General features: G+C 40.2%; 3 protein-coding genes across 8 annotated transcripts in view; 1 reads left to right on the top strand and 2 right to left on the bottom strand.

Moving 5' to 3' along the window:
* The window catches only part of LOC139768156 (protein Skeletor, isoforms B/C-like), a 71,943-nt gene extending 67,822 nt beyond the window's left edge, over window positions 1-4,121 (bottom strand). The window contains exon 1 of one of the 2 annotated variants that reach the window (XM_071698072.1): window positions 4,103-4,121. The gene's annotated coding sequence lies outside the window, so the exon portion shown is untranslated. Of the gene's footprint in view, window positions 1-3,212; window positions 3,297-4,102 lie in introns of those variants that run through there. The other variant, XM_071698069.1, reaches the window with a different exon arrangement.
* A 724-nt stretch (window positions 4,122-4,845) lies between these two features.
* Window positions 4,846-7,734, top strand: LOC139768159 (protein BCCIP homolog). Its single transcript, XM_071698081.1, has 3 exons — window positions 4,846-5,123; window positions 6,362-6,613; window positions 6,706-7,734. Exons 1-3 carry the CDS (start codon window positions 5,013-5,015, stop codon window positions 7,246-7,248), a joined length of 906 nt encoding a protein of 301 aa, XP_071554182.1. The 5' UTR covers window positions 4,846-5,012; the 3' UTR covers window positions 7,249-7,734.
* Window positions 7,474-16,285, bottom strand: LOC139768157 (uncharacterized). Of its 5 annotated transcripts, none has more exons than XM_071698078.1 (10): window positions 15,983-16,285; window positions 15,472-15,550; window positions 11,755-12,192; window positions 9,899-10,012; window positions 9,716-9,810; window positions 9,393-9,546; window positions 9,110-9,238; window positions 8,890-9,035; window positions 8,246-8,768; window positions 7,474-8,144 (listed from the first exon to the last, which is right to left on the bottom strand). In XM_071698078.1, the coding sequence occupies exons 3-10, from the start codon at window positions 12,185-12,187 to the stop codon at window positions 7,831-7,833; spliced, it is 1,908 nt and encodes a 635-aa protein (XP_071554179.1). In that variant the 5' UTR covers window positions 12,188-12,192; window positions 15,472-15,550; window positions 15,983-16,285; the 3' UTR covers window positions 7,474-7,830. The 5 variants fall into 5 exon arrangements, with proteins under 5 accessions (XP_071554179.1, XP_071554178.1, XP_071554177.1 ...); XM_071698077.1 differs by lacking the exon at window positions 15,472-15,550 and adding an exon at window positions 12,867-12,969; XM_071698076.1 differs by lacking the exon at window positions 15,472-15,550 and adding an exon at window positions 12,867-12,924.
* Between the last annotated feature and the right edge of the window lie 4,425 nt (window positions 16,286-20,710).

Genomic DNA, 20,710 nt, shown 5'->3' with positions numbered 1-20,710 from the left:
TCGGAGGTTCATTGAACGAGATGATGAATCGGACAAATGAAATCACAACGCGGTCAATTGCACGCCGAGTCAAAATACATACTACCACAAATTAGAATAACGCGATAAATAATAAATGATTTCTTTCCCGACACTCTCGCCGAGGGAAAATAAAAATTCTAGATTAATCACGAAATCCATTAATATATGGATTTAGAATCGCAATTGTGCAACAAAATAACCTTTAAAAAAAGCTTTAATAAAAAATTTGAAAGAAAAAAATTGACGTTAGTACGCAATTACACATAGTTTTAGTCTTTTCTAAATCTCTCTATGTTTGTATCTTATCTGCGAAACGAGCGCTTTTACAAAACGAGATAAAAAATGAGAGTTGTCTTCTCTAATTAATGTTGTATATATCAATTGTTATATAAAAGAGTCTCGTTTTCTGCGCGTTAGAGGACACCATTACATAACAATAATTCGTAACTTGTTCGCAAAATTGCTCGTTCCCGACCGGTTATACCCGCGAATACGATCTTTTGCGCGCGATAAAAAGGAGAGAAGGAAAGGGGAGAAAGAATGAAAGAAAGGCGAAGAGGAACACCGTCCCCGTTTGCGTCGCGGCCCTCTTTGCAGTCTGCGGAAGACGCGCGACCTAAAATCGCATTTGAATAAAGCAATTTGTGCACGCGCCGTAATCCAATTCGACCCTCTCGCTAGTTTTCGCTACGCGGAAGCACCGATAAATCAACCAGTTGCGCGGCGCATCGGCCTCAGCACGCCCCTACGATGTAGCCATATGGCTTAATTTCGTTCGTAGAGCGTGTGGTACTTCGAGAGGCCGGGGGGGGAAAAAAAAAGTGTTTTGCGTATGAACGGGAAAAGGTGACATCGCGATGCCGCGACCCGCCGATTATATCCGCTCGATTGCCAATAACAGATGATTTCCGCGATATTGCATTAAGCTCGAGGTAATCTCTCGGCCAGTTCGTATTCATTTGAATTACGTTACGGGCTCGGAGATCGAACTTGATCTCATTCTTATCTCGCTGAGATAGAAAGACCTCTTTATTGGGATATTTATAAAAAAGTTTTTTATTACGGAAATAAGATTCGTGTTATGGCAGTTTGACAAGCTGATTGTATGTTTGTAGACACTTAGTACAGTCAAGATTTATTATTATTTATAATTAAGTAAATAATATTGTACAATTAGTGCCCTAAGATTTCATTCATTTGCAGTGATTAAAATGAGAACCGGTCTTTGCAGACACAAAGTCAATCAATTTGCTCTTTAATTAAAATGAGAAATCGATGAAGCACTTTATCAACTTTAATGCGAGCTCGCATCAAATAATTTTTCACATAGCGTAAAGGCGAAATAATGTATTTTTCGTCTCGATCCTCGGATCTTCGCATCTCCTCGATTTTTATCTTGGACAAAAGACAACGGAGTGCCCACGGTAAATGACTAATTTAAAGCGCGTTTAAGCACAGTTTACGCAAGCTGATTCACGTAACGGCGCAAAGCGCGTACGGACGACGTGTACGGAGCGGCGCGTCCGAGGCTGCGCAAAGCGCCCTTAAAGGGGTAATCGTTATAAATCGTCCGTTAGAATGTCCCAAACGCAATCCTCAGGCCCGCAAGGGGATTGATGGATTTTTACGTCCGACTGATAGAAATAAACGTCCATTTCCCGCGTCATAATTATCCCCCTTGCTTTCTTCCGCACGTCACCGCGGAGCCCTCGATAATTTCGACGCGGCTGTTTATCGCGACGAAACACCCCGAGATCTCTTTACTCCGCGAAATCATCCGAGTAAACATTCCCACGCGTAAATCCATCTATTTTTCGGATCACGCAGACTAGAAGAACTTGTTTCGTAGCACTGCAATATCGAAATGTAACGCTGCTGCAACAATTTCGCGACGTGGAGACGATAACATATTCGCCGCCGAGAGAACAGATAAGACGGCAAGAATCACTAAAAGTGGATTTACCGGTAACTCTCCTCAAGACAACGGCATTACCGGAAGAAAGTTCTAAACGCGATTTACGAACATTATTTTACGTATGAAACTTTGATCCTCGTGAATGCGTGTTTCGCATCTCGAGTACGTTGGTGAGTCGTCGTGCGTGGTTAAACGCGGACTAAACGCTCCGTACTCCGTAATCGGAGTAAAAATGACACATGTAAAATTTACTACCTAAACATCACAACGGAAGAACGAGGCGAGAGGAAAAGACAGAAAGAGAAAAAGATAGATAGAAGAGAGAAAGAAAGAGAGAGACAGAGAGAAAGGGAGACAGAGAGAGAGAGTAATTCTCCCCTGAATTTCGCACAAATCGGGATTCCAGCCTGTTCGGAGCCCGTCGATAAACGCCTCGCGGGAGCGAGAGTTCCCGATGGAAGCAGGAAACGAGAACGTAAAGTAGACAGTCCAAGGCAGGTGAGACAGCTACGCTATACGGAGCAGCGCTAAGAAACATCGAACAGCCAAGAAAAACCAGAAGCAGCTTGTTGTTTGCGCTCGCGATGTAGGTGTACGTGTTCCAGGTGTCTGTGTACACGTGTCAGGGTGTGTGCGGGTGTATGTATGTATATGGCGTGGAAATGTGGCGGGTACGCGAATCGTTCGCGCGGCGTACACCGCCGGACGAGGTGAGAGAGTGGCGGTCGAGAACATCCATTCAGACGAACATCTAGGGGGAAACCAGCTCTGCGATCGCGAGACGTCGTCACGGCCGCGGCACGGTCCAACTTCCGACTTCCGACGCCGACATCGCGGGAAAGTGGCCCTTCCCCCCCCCTCCCGCGCCTCTCCGGGAAAAAAGAAAAAAAAGAGAGAGAAAAAAAAACAGACAGAACGTTCGCTCGCGGATGACGACGCTCTCGATCCATCTCGAACGAAACACCAGAGGAACAGAAAACTGGGAAACAGAGAGACAGAGAGAGAGAAAGAGAGACGGAAAATAAAGAGAGGAAGAAGAAAGAAAACAGAACAGAGAGAGAAAGAGTGACAGCCATCTCACCGCCCGCGCCACAGCTCAAAGCACTCACTAAACGTCACGGGAGAGCACGGACAGGGAGGAACTGCCGATTGGTGGTGGTGGTGGTGGTGGTGGTGATGGTGGTGATGGTTGGTCAGTGTCGGTCAATTGTTGCTGTCTACGTTCAACGGGGCAAAAGTGTTCTATAGGCCTGGGACGTGCTTTTCGATAACCTACAAAGAGCACTGGCTCCTCTGCCCCTGTATGTCGTCGCGTTACACGACGGTCGCCCGCGTAGCGGCCCGGACCCGACGTACGCCGTGGTGCCACCTGACAGACTCCGGGAAATTCGAGAAAACGGCATTTCCTTCGGCCCATGCGCGAGAACTTTAATCGAATTTCGGCGTTGCAGCGCCGCCGACAACGGCGGGGGGCGGCCTCGCTCCGCTGCACGTGATCGACTCCGGGGATCGCGAGGAAATTTGAATTTTGCCGCGCGCGCGCGCGCGACCGCCGGTTTCCCCGATTTCTTTTTTCCCCGGGTGACTCCCCGACGCCCGAGGATCTCCCGCGCTACGGTAATCGTAATGACGGTTCCTCCATTCGGTTCTCGCGCGTCCTCGCGATTCTCGCCCTCTCTCCCGATTCCTCCGCGATGAACGCTCGATAATTGTCTCGCATGTAATAATTAAGCAGAGTAGCGTTAGAAAGAAAAGCATGGAAATCGCCGCTGCTTTTTCCCCTTCTTTCACGCTTGTCGCGATAATGTTAAACGCATAATTGTAGCCTATAAAGTTACAGGCTGTTACAGAATGTTTAAATTATCTCTCGCAGCAATCTGCGCACCGCCATTTACTCGCCTAATGGCGAATAAGCGCGACGAATTTTTGAATATTTTAAGAGGAGGCATTGAGAAACTCGTACGGTAGATTGACGAATTTATGAAAGTAAAATCGAAACGTTCAATCGACATTGCTCGAGATTGGAACGGTATGATTAAAGCGGATGCGTTAATCAGGGAGATTTCTGCGAAATCACCTTTTACATACGTCAATTAGAAGAACGACACATCGTTGCAACTTGTTTGCTGATTTTACAGTAAAAATACGAATATTTATGTTACTCACCTCTCGCCTCGCGCGACCCCGTTCTCGAATTTTTGCGCGCTGTCCGGCACACGCTCCACATTTACTACACGGGGCGTTAGAACGTTGACACATAAATTAACGCACGACGACTGTGAGTTAAGTGAGCGGAACCGGTTTTTTGTGTCCGGCCATTTGCGCGAGAGGTTGCCCGCGGAACCGTACGAGTGGCGCCATCCCGCGACGCGCCGCGGAACCATCCTACGCGCCTCTCGCGCGCAAAGCAAAACGCGAATTAATTTCCTCTTTCGCGATCTTCCATAAAATCATTACTTCGCGTTCCTAGAGATCTTTTCAGAACTAAGTTGTTAAGATCGTCCCGAAAGAGTCCAGAGACAAGTCCAAAAATTCTGCAGAAACGCCAGGCAAGAATTTGGACGAGAGTTCGCGAAGCATATATATTATGAATTATAAGAACGCGTAGACGATAACTGGAGCACATGGTTAATATTCGAATAATTCGGAGCTTTGACCGTCGTCGTGTTCAATTGGAAATGAATTTAGAATATTATTATCACGCGAATGTTAGAATTAAAAGGTTTCGATTTTTTATTCACGCGTACCGACCGCGGTATCCCTCGTCTCGGAAGAAAGTCGAGAATCAATGCAGCGCGAATGCCGCGAATCGACCGTTCGGCGGAGACGACACTGCACAGACGCGGATGGGAGAGAAATATCGCGTTCTTTCTCTAATTCTAATTCTCTTTCTCTCTTTATGTCTTTAGCCTGGTTTTATTATCGAAGGCCATCGAAGCACTATCGGCATGGAAAAAACCTGCCTTATCGTGACTGACCGTCACGGCGCACTCGCCTGCTCACAGTGTTCGCTTCGCACAGTTCGCACCAATCGCACCACGACTGTGCCACGACCACTCGCACGTTTTACGTTGTGATGGCTGCTCCGGTGAAAAAGCGTGAGATCCGGCAAAAGTTGCCCGACGACGACGAGAATGACGTCTCGTCCAGCAACGAGGACGAGGAGTATGAGATCCCGAACGAGCAGGTAAGGAATGGCCGATTTATTATCGATGAAATACATGTTACGACAATCGAGCGGTTAACCTCACTCGGCGAGCACGCGGTCGCGCTCTCCTGCCGTACGACGTACGACCCGTATGTTCAAAGTCACTCGGTTTTATTTCGTTTCAATTCATCCCCGATCCCCGAACGCGAGACCGACGCGATACGTCGCGACGTATACGTGAAAATCGTTGTCAAGGTGTCTCGTGCAGATGAAAGCTCTGTTCGATTGTTATTCTGGCATAAATAGTTGCTACTCGATAAAGAATGAAATATTGTCAGTTCGATGTAATGATCTTTATGTAATTATGATATTTAGTGCATGGATCTCGGGGGAACTGAGAAAAATTATATTTTGACAGAGATGAAAAAGCTACTTGCTTTAAATTAATTCTGCATTTATTTTCAGAAATATGTACTTATATTACGTGTTCGCTTATGAATTATTTTTATTATCAGATCTTTATTATTGAACTGGTATTGTCAGATGTTACTATTAAAAAAATTATTATTAATAACTATAATAATTTCTTGTATCTGGCTGATATTTATGAATAGAATAATTGAAACAGATGTACTTCTAATAAGTTTAGATTTTGATACGGTACATACAGATAATGAAGTAATCTGTTTCTAAGAATTTTTTAATAATTTGTGTATTTGTTATTGCTATTAATATTTTAATATTATCACAAAAATCGAGGTGTATACATATTTGGTTCTTGCTTTTAACGATTTTTTTTATGTATAAATATGCATATGCATATGTGTTATACGATATTGTGCAAGAGATGCAACAGCAGTTTGGAATTATTTCTCGTATTTTTAAAACAAATTTAAATTGTGAATATAATCGCAATTCCCTGTAGGAATAGCAAGTTGCATTTTTTTTGCCTTTGTAATGTAAAAAAGTAAATAAAGAAAATAATAAAATGCGTAGCGCATTTTATCCCTAAGTTGTCACCAAAGCCGAAAGTTGCAGTTTTTCAGGCAATCTTTCCGTATTTTCTAATATATTTTCTAATATCATCGTTACGTACATACGTACATTAAATATCACAATTATGTCACAATTACGTATTCTATCATATCAGCGCATCAAATTGACCTTTATAAACAGTAATTAATTTTTTTGGAGCTTAATTACAAATTTTAATTAATATTATATTTCTACACCTTATAAAATAAGACACATGGTACAGTAATAAGTATAAATTTTAGGGAATAGAGTTGCAAGTGGAGTTTGAAGGTCGCAATCCACAAGATCCAGACTATCATGGAATTAAAACGTTGCTGCAACAACTTTTCCTCAAAGCGCACATTGATTTAGGCGGACTCACGGATTTAATAATATCACAAAATTACGTAGGATCTGTCATTAAACAGTCAGAAGAAACAGATGAATCCGAAGATGAGGACAATGACAACGACGTATTTGGTATTACAACTGTTATCAATGTCTCCGATAAGCAGGTAAATTGATTCTTATTATTATTATTATTGTCAAACCGAAAAACTTAGTATCGATCTCTATCAATTCTATTTAACAAAAGAAATCTTTTCAGAACGTTTTATGTATACAACAACTTAGAGATCTATTGAAGCAGTTGGCAGATGAACATGCAACTGACGCAGTTAATACTATGATTAAAAATGTATTGGAAAATGACTCGGCGCAATTGGGTTTGCTTATCAATGAGAGATTTGTCAACATTCCCGCCAAGATTTCAGTGCCACTTCTTGAAAATCTAATTTCCGAACTGAAACGTGCCACCAGCAAAAATATGCCATTTAATTTTTCCTATTACATACTTATATGTAAATTATATAAGACAGAAGATAAAAAAGCCGGGAAAAAGACGAAAAACAAGAATAAAAACGCTGGCAATGACCCGGCATCGATATTGTGGAGTAATGCGGAAGAAGAAATCTTTGCGGAAGAGGCAATTGTTAGTTTCGAGTTTTCTGTCGAAGAAGAAGCAGACAGTGGTTTATCCGGAACGTGGACTGAAACGGACGATGAGATGATACCCTACAGACGAGTTCTACTTTTTGAAGCATCTAAGCTGCAATCCATATTTGATAAAATACAGAATCAGTTTTCTTAAATTCATAATGATGTTAATATTTTCTTAAACGAACGAGACGGCTGAGTCCCGTGCGAAACTTCCTATTTATGAACAGAAAACGTGCTTCTCAAAGATAGTTTTTTATATATCTGCATACAACGTAATGGTACGTTATATTAAGCTTTTTATAATATTACCTTTTACACAATGCTTATACTATACACTAATCTAGGAATATACTATTTCTAAGAATTTCGCCCATGCTTCTTTTTCATTCTTTTGTTTTTATTTCTCTTATCATGTAAGTTACAAAATATTTGCAAAATGGCCGTCGATCTTTTACTAGACCTCGTCTGGCTTCTCATATATGATAGTACAAAAATTACTTTTACAGTAATAAATAGATTTTGCATAAATTTAGGTTGAGCAAGACAGATCTATAAGACAAATTGTACACATTGAGTAACAAAGCTATATATCGTACTGTAAAATAATAGAGATAATATATAATTTAGCTGATTGAGACTTCAGGGTTTTGTTGGAATTACAAATTGTATCCGTTCAAACAATTCTGATTACTATGACGCTGTATCTGTAAACTTGAATGATTGCCTTATTGGTTTAGCTCTTCGTCTCATAGTACCAAGGATATTTAACATTTCTGAAACTGCTGGCGGCTTGCTCTCCGCTTCTTGTCGTCTTTTCCGCTCTTCTTCTCTTTGTTTCTGAAATCAACGTCTTGCTCAAATATGCCTGTTGTAATTGATCAAATGAAATACTGCATTTTGTACTGGATTTAAAGAATGTTTGAGAAATTAATGGTATTCTAAACATTTGTATGACGTATTCTAAAAATATTTGTATAGTCTGACTTACATCCGTTTGCTTCAGCGTGAAACGTCCGCCTTTAATTTGATTAATAATGTCATCGATAGCTGAAAATTAGATACATATAATATTGCAATGTATAACTTTGATACATTTACAATAAAACAAAATAATTCATGACCGATAAAACAATAGATTGTGTAATTACCGGGTTGCGCGACCGTAGGCGTTTTTTTCGGCGTAATGCCAAGCATGTTTTCCATGTCGCTTACAGCCGAGGTCAATTTTTCTCTGGTCAGCAATTTTATCGATGACTGACCAATCGTCGACGTCGGTGGTGGTGGAGGAGGTGGCGGTAACGGTGGCGGTGGCGGTTTTGAAACTTTCTCCTCTAATTCGCTGATTTTCTGTTTTAAGCAATGCACAACGTTTTCCAACTCTTCCACCGATTTCTCAGCCCTTTCGGCTCTCTGAACGACTACTTCTAATTCAGACTCCGCAAGCTTCAACTTCTCCTCGACAATCTCAAATTCTACATTCGATTCTTTCTCCTCTAATTTCTCCTGTAGCATCTGCACTTGAGAAGCATGGTTTTGCTGTTCTTCCTCCAGTAGCCTCTTTAGGGATTCCACCTCTTGCAAAACGGTCAACAATCTGCCATTCGGATCGTCTCCAACCTCGGCCATAAGAAGAGCGCTTTGGTGCGCTAAAACATTTCGTTCTTTCTGGACCTAAATGAGCAACCGGCTAATTAGTACGAGATAAGAAAGTGCAATCAATTAATGCATTTTAATTTTCAAATACTCCCACACACACAAGTTTAATAATTAAACTGAATACGTAATAACGTACCCTTTCGGCTTCCATCTTCAGAACTTTCGCGCTTTCTCTCTCGCGATCGCATTGCGTCTTCAGAGTCTGCACCTCTTCAGCCACCATTTTCGTGACTCTTTCCATATTTTCCTTGTGCACTTTCATCTCGTTAATTTTCTCCTCGCCTGCGACAGAAACAAATCAGTCGGTTTACCGCGTTTTACCAACCGCGAGATTATTATAGGAGATTTAATTTTACCTTTTTGTCGGAGGGTCCTTTCCTCCTCCAGCTGCGTGGTCAGCTGCGTCACCTGCTCCTGCGCCTCGAATTCCTGAAGCCGCGCGGAATGAAGCTCCGTTTGCAGTCGCGCTATTTCGCCGCTCAGCTCTGAAAACGGATGTTTCATTTAAGACCAGTTGCCCCATTGTTATTCTGCTAGCTTTAACTCCGATTGTTAGCAACCGCATTTTAATCGCGAATCTCGAGAAAATAGGTAATAAAATAACAACCGCTCAAACCGATCAAAATCAGCCGCACTGACCTGTCACCGTTTGTCTCAACTGATCCAAATCTTCAAAGTTTGAGTCCACTTCGTCCGACACGTCGAAATGCAGTGATTCATCCGGATTGCTATGTAGAAACTTCTGCGCCATGATTTGAGATCTTCGCTTCAGTTCACGGTTTTGTCGATACCACTGATATAATAAAATTGTGCACCATTTTAGAACAACTATATATCACTTAATCGGTATATTTTATGCACATATACTTTTATTACAGATTATTACAAATAACACGCAGATTAAATTATAACAGATAGAGCGGTATTACAAATAACACGCAGATTAAATTATAACAGATTACCTGAGAGGCTTGTTGCATAGCTTTGTGCATCGCGTTTGTTTCCACGTCATACTGATGCTTTAATTGTTCGTATTCCTTACATACCGCTTCGGAAACTGTGAAAAAGGAATAAGAATTTGATAACTTTATTCAGAGAAGATTCGGCTACACGTTATAAGGTGAAGTTTCAAATCAGGTACGTACCTGTTCGTAATTTCAATAGCTTCTGCTCCTTCTCTTGAACTTGCGACTGCAGCAAGCCATTTTCTCTCTGCAATTGCTGGTATTTCTTCTCCAAATCCCCGTGGTCTTTATTCACTGTAAAAGTTGCTCGATTACAACGCAGAACGCAATTTTCTAGCGTTAATTATTTTAAGCCTTCTTTCCAGTTATTATAGTTAGGAAACGACACACGGATGTGCGTGGGTAAAATGAGTCAGTTATCAAATACCTCGATTAAGTCGACAATCAGATTAAGGTCATATAATCCGTAGAATTATTGAGAAACGATTGATGATGTCATCGTTCGTTTCTAAAGAGTTCGCATTATGAAACAAAATATAATTCCAGCGATGATGGAACATTCATCAAAGGTGATATATAATTGTAGCCTTTTATTCAGCAAACAATTTAAGAAGCAAAAAATTTTAAAATTGCACTATGCGTACATATACACGCGTCGTCGAAAGTTGCGTTACTCTAACATGTTGCAAAGTTCTGATTGGCATATTGTTCTCCCGTTTGCTTTATCTTTTCTTTTTCATACCATATTTCAAATATTATTCTTAAATATCCTTGATAAAACTCTGACGCATTACATTACGCACGAATTGCTTATTAATTAAGCGTGTTTGTTGCTTAATTATGAATCGAGAGACTTTCAGAAGATTTTCAGAACGTCTCGCCTCCGCGATGCAGCCAACAGTTTACTTTTCGGTGCCTGCCCCTTTTCGCGTAATCTCGAACGGTCAGCCTCGCTGATCGTCCGTCAATCGACGCAACAAACCGTGAATATAGATCCCGCGAGTAACTCGCGCCAGTAATATTTCGTCCCCCCATCCCCCATCGATTTATAATTCTATCGCGTATAAACAGTGTGACTAATGGTGCGTCATTGCCTTCATTTTACATGCAGAACTGAATCACGAGATAATCGAATACACAACATTCTCGAGTGTCCATGAACTGTGTGGTGAACACGCTTTCCATTATTTATGAACTTTCCGAATTGTTTGGTCGGCTTATCATGCCCAGATGTCGAACTTTCGAAAATAACAGTCGTATGTGTGTCTTCGATATTCAAGTACAGATATGTGTATGAATCGTTATATAAACAATCTAATTGTAAGTCACTTTCCTCACTTTAAGAAGGCCAAGGACAATTTAAAGTAATCAAATCGGTATAAAATCGCTATATGTGTCGAATCGTTTGAAATATCAATCGGTAAAGGTCAGACTCACGGATGTCTCTAACTAGATCGTTAAATCCGTCAAAAAAGTCGTGTAGACCCGGATTTCCAGGTTCGGCCATTATCTACAAGTTGTAATCCAGATTTGCCAAATTTTGATCCCGGCCTGGCCTCGACTGACGACTGACGACAATTTTCTCCCTCTACTTACACACACAAGACGCTTGGCCTATTCGTGTAGTCGCATGCGTCTTGTGTACGTAAGTAGAGGGGATAAAAAGTGGCGGTGCGTGTGCGTTAGTGCGTATGTGATACCTGGCGGACATGTGTTATCAAATCACGTGATATTGAACACGTGATCTTGAACACCACCATGGCCATTCCTGCCGGGTTGCCGGGTATCACATACGCACTTGTAAGTAATATGGCTGTCGGCCGATCACAGTTTTTCCATAGCAAAAGCCCGAAGTCAGCGATCTAGTTATAGACATCTGTGGTCGGACTCCAAAGATAGTTAAGCGATATGTCTACTTATCAAGGAGTACAAGATTTGAATCATGGCAACTATATAACCATTATAGCCATTATTTAATACATCCACGTTGAATCCACGCTGCCGCGTCCTTTGACGCTTCTATAATTAATAATTACCAGCTTCGCTCTTCTGGAGCAGGTGTTTCCGCCTCTTCTCCGAATCCTCATATTTGCTCTTCCACTTGCTCTCCAAGAAGCTGTTGCTTCTGTTGAGCCTGGCGACGTCGTTTGTCTTGCAAAGACCGCTCACCGGCGTCGTCTTCTCCTCAGACTTTCGCATCTCGATGCTGGAGCTCGACAGTTGATTGTTGTTGCGTGACCTCAGCTGTACGACCGAAGCTTCGAGCTTCTCGAAGGACGCTCTTTGGGCTGCCACGTTGCCCGTCCCGCGGCTGAGCTTCTCGAAGGATCCTCTACGTTTTGGAGGACATCTCTCTTGAGCCTTGATCGCGGCCGATATTCTCGGCACCGGAATGTGAGAGTGAATCACGTTCGGAGACGTCCTCGGTGGCTCCGTGCTCAGAACAATGTTGAATTCCGTCTTGTTCATGGTGCCTGCGGAAATAAGCACGCTTGTTATCTCGTTTACTATAAGCTTTGTTAGCGATAATGGCGGAGTTACGCAGAGAGAAGGGTTACAGAATTGACCGTTTCCTGGTCAAAGTATGTCCTTTTCTAAATACAACGTATTATTTAGGCAAAAAGTTTCATGATAAAGTTATACAGTTTAATAGTAGCTAGTAGCGAAGTAAAAGAATCTTTCGTTATTATTATCATTAGATATTATTATCGTTATTATTATTATTATTGCTATTATTAAAACAATTATTGAAAAGAGAGAATATCGATACATATTTTATCGAATTTATTCTACTTCGTTTTGTCACTTTTATGTGATTTCACGGGTGAATACGCGGTTTCATTATGATATTAAATACGAAACGTAATCTTGATTCCGATAAGTAGTTTGACAAGTGTTTTGGACGAAATTCCTAAAATACACGCGTCTTATCTGTGAATGTGTAAGTAAATTCTTTATGAACAACATCATCGTTGATTCATTAAATTGCATAATCAATATCAGACAGAAAAATAACGCGTCACGATTAGATTTCTTTTACATGCGACGACCCAAGAAACGTCCCTACCTAAATGCATATCGGCACCGGTTACTTACGACAAAGGTTAATAACATTGGACATTTCTAAAAATAAGCATATTGGTCTCACCCTCGAGAGTCGAAATAGCTGCTGTGTTAAAATATTCTTGTACGCCTAATCCTGATTACTGTACGCAAATTTTGTGCCAATTTATTTTTCATTTACTATTGTTCTAAAATTTAGTATTGTTATATCACACTGTTGTGTTTAGACTGATAATCAATTCAATATTAAATAATTCGTAGGGAGAGAAAAATATTTCGAAAATATCTATGTTTCATTAACTATTATTTATAACTTTACACCGTGTAAGATTATCGAACTAGTAAGATCATATTACACTGTTTTTCGTAGTGTCAAATTATACTCAGATTGAATCGTTTATTAACCATTCGTATAGGTCGCCACTGCTCCTACTCAATATGTCATTAATTTAACTAAAACAGTGTTAATTTAACATTTAACTAAACCAATGGAGTTAAAATAATACTATTTTGCGTTAAAATAATAAATTTCGACACACATGGTAATTAAAAACAACAAAATGTTATTTAACTCAAGGTATTGGTTTGAAATTTATCCTTTAATATTTAACAGTGTATAATATATTGTGCTGAATTTAAAAACTCAAATGATTTCAAATAATTATTGCAATTATTAATTATTGCTATTAGATTGATATTAGATATCTATGTGTTCGTTGTTTTACGACATTACGGCTGTTAGCGGAGAGATATTAGAGTACTCGTGATAAGGATCTATCATATATATGTGCGCGTTCATTCACGTCGCGAAACTCGAGTTCCCGGAACGGCGGTTTGTGCGTTTCTAAAATAGGATTCCTCCCAAAAGTTTACTCGAGAGTTAGGTTTAGACGCGCGCGTGCTGAGCTTCGCGGGAGCAAAGGCAAATAGCTCTCCCGCGGGCCATTTAAAGTTAATTCGTCGGAATGCGCGTCTGTGTCGGAGCTCGTGCGGCCCGATCGTTAAACCGACGTCGACCGGAGGGTTCGGTACACGTACTTTCCCTCGGCTAAAAGTCCGCCAGGTGTTGCGATCGCTTCGATAACGTCAAGCGTAATTGCCATTCCGGCTTCCGGCAACGTCAACGTCCGAGCCCGGCTTCGTCCGAGCGCGAAAGTCGAGAGGCTCCGCAAAAATTCAGTCGGTCGAAAACCGAAACGGGATACTTCGATACGGAATACACAATACTCCTCACTGACATTCGAGATGTCAATTAGCCCTTTCATTTGCATTCGAGCGCGTGCTCCTGAAGCAGGAAAGGCGTTCGTGCCGAAATCGATAAACTGAGGCGTATTCTCGAAGCGCGTTCAAAATATAAAAGCACCCCTCGCGCAAGCGAAAACGTGGAAATATTTAGCACTTAATAAAATACTCGAGTAAGAGATATTTATTAAAGCTGCAGTGAATTAACGCGACCGTAGGAATTAGTCTGTTGATTCAATATCGTTTGATTAGAATTCGATATTTATTATTAGAATTCAATTACTTGAAGAAGCGTTTTTAGTTATAGATTTTACATTCAAAGGACATCGTTTGCCTCTTTAGGCAAACAATCGATTATTATATAAATATAGATATTTTTATTTGAAGCAGGAAGGAATTTAGAACAGAACGATTGTGTATACTCCATGCTTATCGAGCGGCTGACTATTACGATCGCTCTTTTTTGCCTCCCCTTCGCTACAGTACAACTAGTGTCATCGATCGTTGCACCACGTTAAATATTGCGTATATATATTTCGTTACACATGCACGACATAAATACCGGGGTGCACATTCGACGTCGTGCATTAGCAAGTGGCGAGCCAAGTGTCCGATAAAATCCGATTGATAGGGCACGGACTAAGTTTACGCGTTCAGAATTGTGTACCGCGAAAATGTAGAAGATAATACTTCCAGGTAAAGGCATACCTCTACATGCGAATTACTCATGAGTGACGGAACGAGAATCCTTGAAACGTGCGTCGCGTTTAAAGGGAAAGTGACTGTGACGATTCGTTGTTAATTTATTCGGACATTATCAATTAAATGATCGATAATTTTGACGTAAGAGTATTTCTTGTCTCGTAACGGTACTTCTGTCGATTAAGTCACGTCAGTTCTTTTTACTTGAAAAAGATATTAGGGGTATTCAAATAAGTTAGAGTTTAACGGTTTGACAGGTTATATCGGGTTAAAGTCGGGTAAAAAGTTAATTTTTAAACTTTTAACCCAAAGATTAATGTGATAGGTTAATGAGTCACTTGTGTATTTTGCTTAACCTTAGAGAGTAGCGCGCCCAAAGTTAATTAATTAACTTTTTACTCGACTTTAACCTGACATAACCTGTCAAACCGTTAAACTTTAACTTATTTGAATACCCCTATTGATTTATTTCTCTGCGAAATCAGCACCTGTTTTTTTGGTATTTTTGCGGTAACGACATTTCGCAAACCCGCATGCGATAAACGATCTAAATTCGATTAAGAGTGTGCGTTTTTTTTTGTACTAATCGCGGGCCAATTGCAACGACCCTTAATTCGTGGAGTAATTTAAAACAAAAACCGCGGTAACTTTTAATTGTCAATCACGACGTCGTGTACGCGCCGCGTAACGGACTTTGGAATCGCATGTCAGATCGTACGGTAAGCACCGTGATCCTTTCACTTTACCTCTTTTTGCATCAAAGGACGACGGCCCGTCTCGTTATACGCGCGACGCTTAGATCTCATCCGAAGAATCGCGGATGCACTGTTAAATATTAAAGGATGAAATTTAAACCAATACCTTGAGTTAAACAACAACATTTTGTTATTTTTAACTACCATACGTGTCAAAAATTTATTATTTTAACACAAAAAGTATTATTTTAACTATATTTTGGTAGTAAATTAACATTGTTTTAAGTTAAATTAACGACATATTGAACAGGAACAGTGACGACCTATAGGAATGGTTAAAAATGACTCAAATTGAGTATAATTTGACACTACGAATTTAACGATGTGCAAACAGATTGCGGCATTCGCGTAACTGTCGCGGACGAGTAATCGGGTATAATCACTTTCCGAAATCGCGCGGATTACTCCTCCGAGTTGACTCGCAAAACACGACCGACGCGCGGAGCCAAGATAAATTTTTTTTCCCCCTATACAAGAACGAGAGACAGACGGTTGCACTCACGTTCGTTGCACCAACACGTGAGGTCGAAAGTATCAGGTTCTTGTTCTTTTCTCTCTTTCCTCTCCACGGGTACGGTACGTCGAGAGTCCCGCGTCGTCGGACTCGGGTCGCGACCGAGAAACTCTCGTGCGGCGTGCGTTCTCCCCGGCGCGCGTCTACGAGCGTACTGACTTCGCGCGGGCGCGTGTGCCTCGTTGTAACGTTACATTATCTCGTGGCACCCGCGGTGACTTATACGCGAAAGAGAGAGAATGCGGGACTCGGGAGAGCGTCGTGTTTCTTTAAGGAAAACCGTCCGGGCGTGTGCGCAACGCACACGCACGCACTTTCCGCGGAGCGTGCCACGCGGTAGCCTTCGACGCGTGACGCCGCGCCGCTCGATGCTCGAGGTGCGTTTTATCGCGATTCGGATAGCGTGATCAGCACTAAGGATGTCGAACCTCGTTTGAAGAAGTTACCGTCGCCTTGGATCGGGGCCCGAAGGGGGTGGGGGGGAAGGACGATGAACGTCGATGAAATATTGCTCGAAAGGAGCATGTAATACAATGTAATATGCGCGAAACATAATGCCACAGATATATCTCGTATTTTTTGTTAATAATTTTTTATACCTTGCTTTTTAAGAATTTAGACAACTTCCTGTATTATACCTTCCAAGGATAAAAAAGATGAATAGAACGTATAGGATATGTATCTTAATTTTTGGAGAAACATGCCTGAGTTGTGTGTGAATAACAGAGTATTCTTCAGTAATAAAAATTTTTATCGACGACTTTATGATTGATGCCAATTATTGATCAAAAAGAATTTAATCCGTTCCTTCTTATTTTGATGTCAGCGAAAACTCGAAAAATGGAATTATTTCGAGCTGCTTTCAACGCATGTTTGATGCTGCGTCTGAGAGGAATTTACGCAGTTAGTCAGCAGCTGAGTACACAAAAGGCGATCTGTATAGAGTTACGAATAATGAGTAAAAACTCAAATATTTATCATCAGAACCGCAGGATTTTGTAGATTAATAAATCGAGGTTTATAAGAATATACCCGAGCGTTTACCGAAACTAGAATAGAATTAATTTAAAAAATTAATAAGATATTCGCATAAAATCGATGCAAGAAAGAATTTACATTGATTAAAGTGAGAAAATTGAAATGTAATCTTACTAACTCGTAACTACGATCAAATTAATTTTTATAAAATTACTTTAAAATAATCTGTTAATATTAAAACATTAACTTAATGTATCAAGTAAAAAATTACAATCTTTTATTAACTTTATCAAAGTAAATCGTTGTCATTCTATTTAACCGTTCCACTGAGAATTTCAATCATATCATCTCTCGTATATAGCAAATTGTTGAACTGAATTGTAATCGAAATTCAACACGACAAATTTAACTTGTAAGTCAAATAAATTGCTATATAATATTTATTACATACAGAACGTGAACAATTACCGCGAATCTATCTTGGAAACGTTCTCCAGGTATGATTTGCTCCTTTCGTAAAAAGTTTCTTAAACTCTAGATTTTTTTATGTCTCTGCGACATACGTACGACTTAATTGCGATAAAAATACAGGTGCGTATTATGATGCATATCGCAGATATGCCTGAAGAATTTTATGCAAGATAACGGCGAAGACACAGCGACTATGCGATTACGCTGATAGCTGACCGTCTCGTCTCGTATATCTGCATATACATTAGAACCGCGCGCGAAACTTTATATACCTAATATACTTCGCGTAAGTGCACGCTTGAGTCACTACTTCTGAATAATCGCTCGACAATTCTTCAGTCTGCATAAGTTGCTGCGGAAGCGCATTGTTGTCGCAAGACTACATCACAAAGAAGATGCAGTTTAATTATTACATATGTTACACGCTACATGTATATCTGTGGCACGTGAACTTGATGGAATAATCTGTTTTGTTGTGGAAGAAATTATTCGTAACGTACTCTTCAGCAATTTTACAGAAATATATTAAGATTAAGCGCACAAAGGATGTCAAAAGTTCTTGTTATTTGCTTCAATTTTTAATCTTTAATTTACAATTTATATCATAATGAAACCTCGACTTAAAAAGTTCAGTCAAAGACGTTGAAAATCATAAAAAACGGGCGCAGCCCATAAAATTTTCAAAAACGACTAGAGATGGTACAACTGTTGAATCATCTTGTATGTGAAACGGGAAGTCAAATGTTATTAAGATAAATTAATAGAATTGTGATTATATACATACGTCGATGATGATCGATGTTCGACTAACTTGTTCGTTACGAAGCAATAAATCTTCATGCTTCGCAGAAGGGGATAAGTGTGAAGAGAGAGGAGCACATCTACATTACGGAATACTAAGTAACTACGCAGAAGTGATTTACTGCGATTGTATAAAGCCTATAGGAAAAACTAGGCGAGCAAACTTTCACGTGGTTCTTGCGTTAGGAAATGTACTTGGAAACCCAAGATAAAGCACTTTCGACTCGCTACTTTCTTATTATAATCCGATATCGAAAGATACAAACATTCTTTCTCCCTTTCAACCCTCGCAGTCAATGATCTGCAATTAATTATGTATTAACAATATGTATTATTAACGATATTAAATTAGTACATTATATGCATTACATGTATAATGTATTATATGTACATATATTAGCACGGCAAATCCATATGTCTAATATATTAATTGACAAGTGAACTTTGGCCATGCCCTTTCTCAAGACGATCAGGTACCAATTCTCGCGTATCTCAATATACAATTCGAGTTGTAGAAATCGCCTGACACCACTAGGCTTTAATACGCGAATTATGTATTATCATTTATAAATTTGTTCATACACAAATTACAATGGCGCTCGTAGCAAACATAAAATATCAAAGGTGAAGCGCGTTTGCTTGTGTTGGCGCGGGGCAAATTTTACACAGGATCTCTCACACGATTTTCGACAAAGAGATCGCGAAGGGAAACGCGCCGATAATCGTATGCGGCTCTTGCGACCTCGAATCGCTCTTTCGACCGTGTCTGCGGTGCCTCGAATCGCGCGGTGCAGTCGTTAAACGATTTTATTGTCTGGAATCATGCTCCTGCTTCCCTTCGTGGCCGCAGAGATGTGACTCACGCTCGTCACTCGCGTAACGGGTGTCCCGGCATTCCATGAAAACCGGCGATCCCAGGCTGGGTGCTCGAGATTATGTCGAAGAAGATACGGAGTAATCGAGCGTTTCGACTCAGCGAGCTGTGTGACTCAGACGGCACGGAAATCCTTTCTTAATGGGCGACTTTGGATCAGGACGTTCTTCTCTTGGTCCAAACTAGACCCTTCTCTTCTAAGAAATCGTTTTAATATCTTAGGAGGATTCGAAAAAAAAAATCTAAGAAGATTTGTATAATGAAGATAGAAACGATCTAAAATCATGATTAATAATTGAGGGTACACTGTAAAAAAATTTGGTAAAATTACAACTGTTATAGTGGGTAATTTTGAGACCCACTATAATAGTTGTAATTTTACAAAATTACAGTACGGAAGGAAAAAGTAATTTTGTATTACAATTACACAAATTAAAAATGTGTGGAAATTTACACCTATTATAGTGGGTCTCAAAATTACCTACTATAATAGTTGTAATTTTACCAAATTTTTTTACAGTGTAGGAGAGAGAGAGAGAATTTAGCTTTATTATATAAATCTTGTTATAACTTTTTGTTTATATACTTTTAAACGACTCGGCCTTACATTGTTTATGTTAATATATATACGGACGTTGCGGTTGTAATAACGCTGTACGCTCAACCGATCTGATTTTTGCGAAACGCTTCGACCGCGATGCGACGCACTTCCTGATGTGCATATTTTAACGCCGGATAATGCAGCCGTTTCATGCCGGTTGAGAGATCGCGAACACGAGGAAACATATACACTCGCAATTTGTAGTGATTGTTCAATCATTACTCTCTCACTTTTGTTATTTTAAATAGAATTGTCTGAATTCCGACACACGAGTTCGCGGACCGATTCAAGCGGGCTTGATTCGAAAAACATTTAAATCAGAATACATGAAATATGTATTATAAATTACAAAATATAATATATTAAACTAATTAAACGACACGTAAAATTATAAGTAGAATTTCTATTCTAAAATTCGATGTAGATAGATCGTCTCGAGTCATTTTATGACGTTAATAACATTTTCTCGTTAAGCATTATTGCTATCTTTTCTTTATTGTCTATCGCCTTTAGTAGATCCATAAATATTGCTCGCAAAAGATTTATGAAAATAATAAATTTGTGACTGTGCATCGATTTATAATATGATGACTCATTGTCATATTCCCTCAGATCCGTCGAGGAATTCGCCTACGTCTCGACAGATGTCGCGTCGTTTCACAATTACAATGTTTCTGCGTTTTTTAATTAATTTTATCCAAAGTACCCTCTTTTACACTTTATTCCATCTTATTGTTAGCAAGAACAAAATTGTAAAAGCGCTATCCACGTAAATGCACCCGAGAGACGAGGTGGGCGATTCGAGTTCTCACGCATTCTTATATTTTTTCAATTAAAAAAAGAATGGACAGAGAACCATGTGCCAGGAATGCTTGCGCGTATCCGGCAAATTAATATTTAATTGATATCCGCGTGACGGAAATGCAACGCGATGTAACGTGCGAGCGTGACGACATTCGCTCGCCCTACCGCTTGCGATCGCAAGCGATAG

Source organism: Temnothorax nylanderi, unplaced genomic scaffold, assembly GCF_030848795.1.
Source record: "Temnothorax nylanderi isolate EJ_2023f unplaced genomic scaffold, tnyl_v1.0 TNYL_tig0014_pilon, whole genome shotgun sequence".
NCBI classification, from domain to species: domain Eukaryota; kingdom Metazoa; phylum Arthropoda; class Insecta; order Hymenoptera; family Formicidae; genus Temnothorax; species Temnothorax nylanderi.
The sequence above is the reverse complement of the archived record's forward strand: the minus strand, read 5'-3'. Positions and strand labels throughout refer to the sequence as shown.

Coding starts and splice junctions, on each gene's coding strand:
- LOC139768159 (XM_071698081.1), top strand. CDS start 5,013: ATGGCTGCTCCGGTGAAAAAGCGTGAGATCCGGCAAAAGTTGCCCGAC. Junction 5,124..6,361: donor ATGAGATCCCGAACGAGCAG/GTAAGGAATGGC, acceptor TATAAATTTTAG/GGAATAGAGTTGCAAGTGGA. Junction 6,614..6,705: donor TCAATGTCTCCGATAAGCAG/GTAAATTGATTC, acceptor AAATCTTTTCAG/AACGTTTTATGTATACAACA.
- LOC139768157 (XM_071698078.1), bottom strand. CDS start 12,187: ATGAACAAGACGGAATTCAACATTGTTCTGAGCACGGAGCCACCGAGG. Junction 9,036..9,109: donor AAGGACCCTCCGACAAAAAG/GTAAAATTAAAT, acceptor TTTCTGTCGCAG/GCGAGGAGAAAATTAACGAG. Junction 8,769..8,889: donor TGAAGATGGAAGCCGAAAGG/GTACGTTATTAC, acceptor TTGCTCATTTAG/GTCCAGAAAGAACGAAATGT.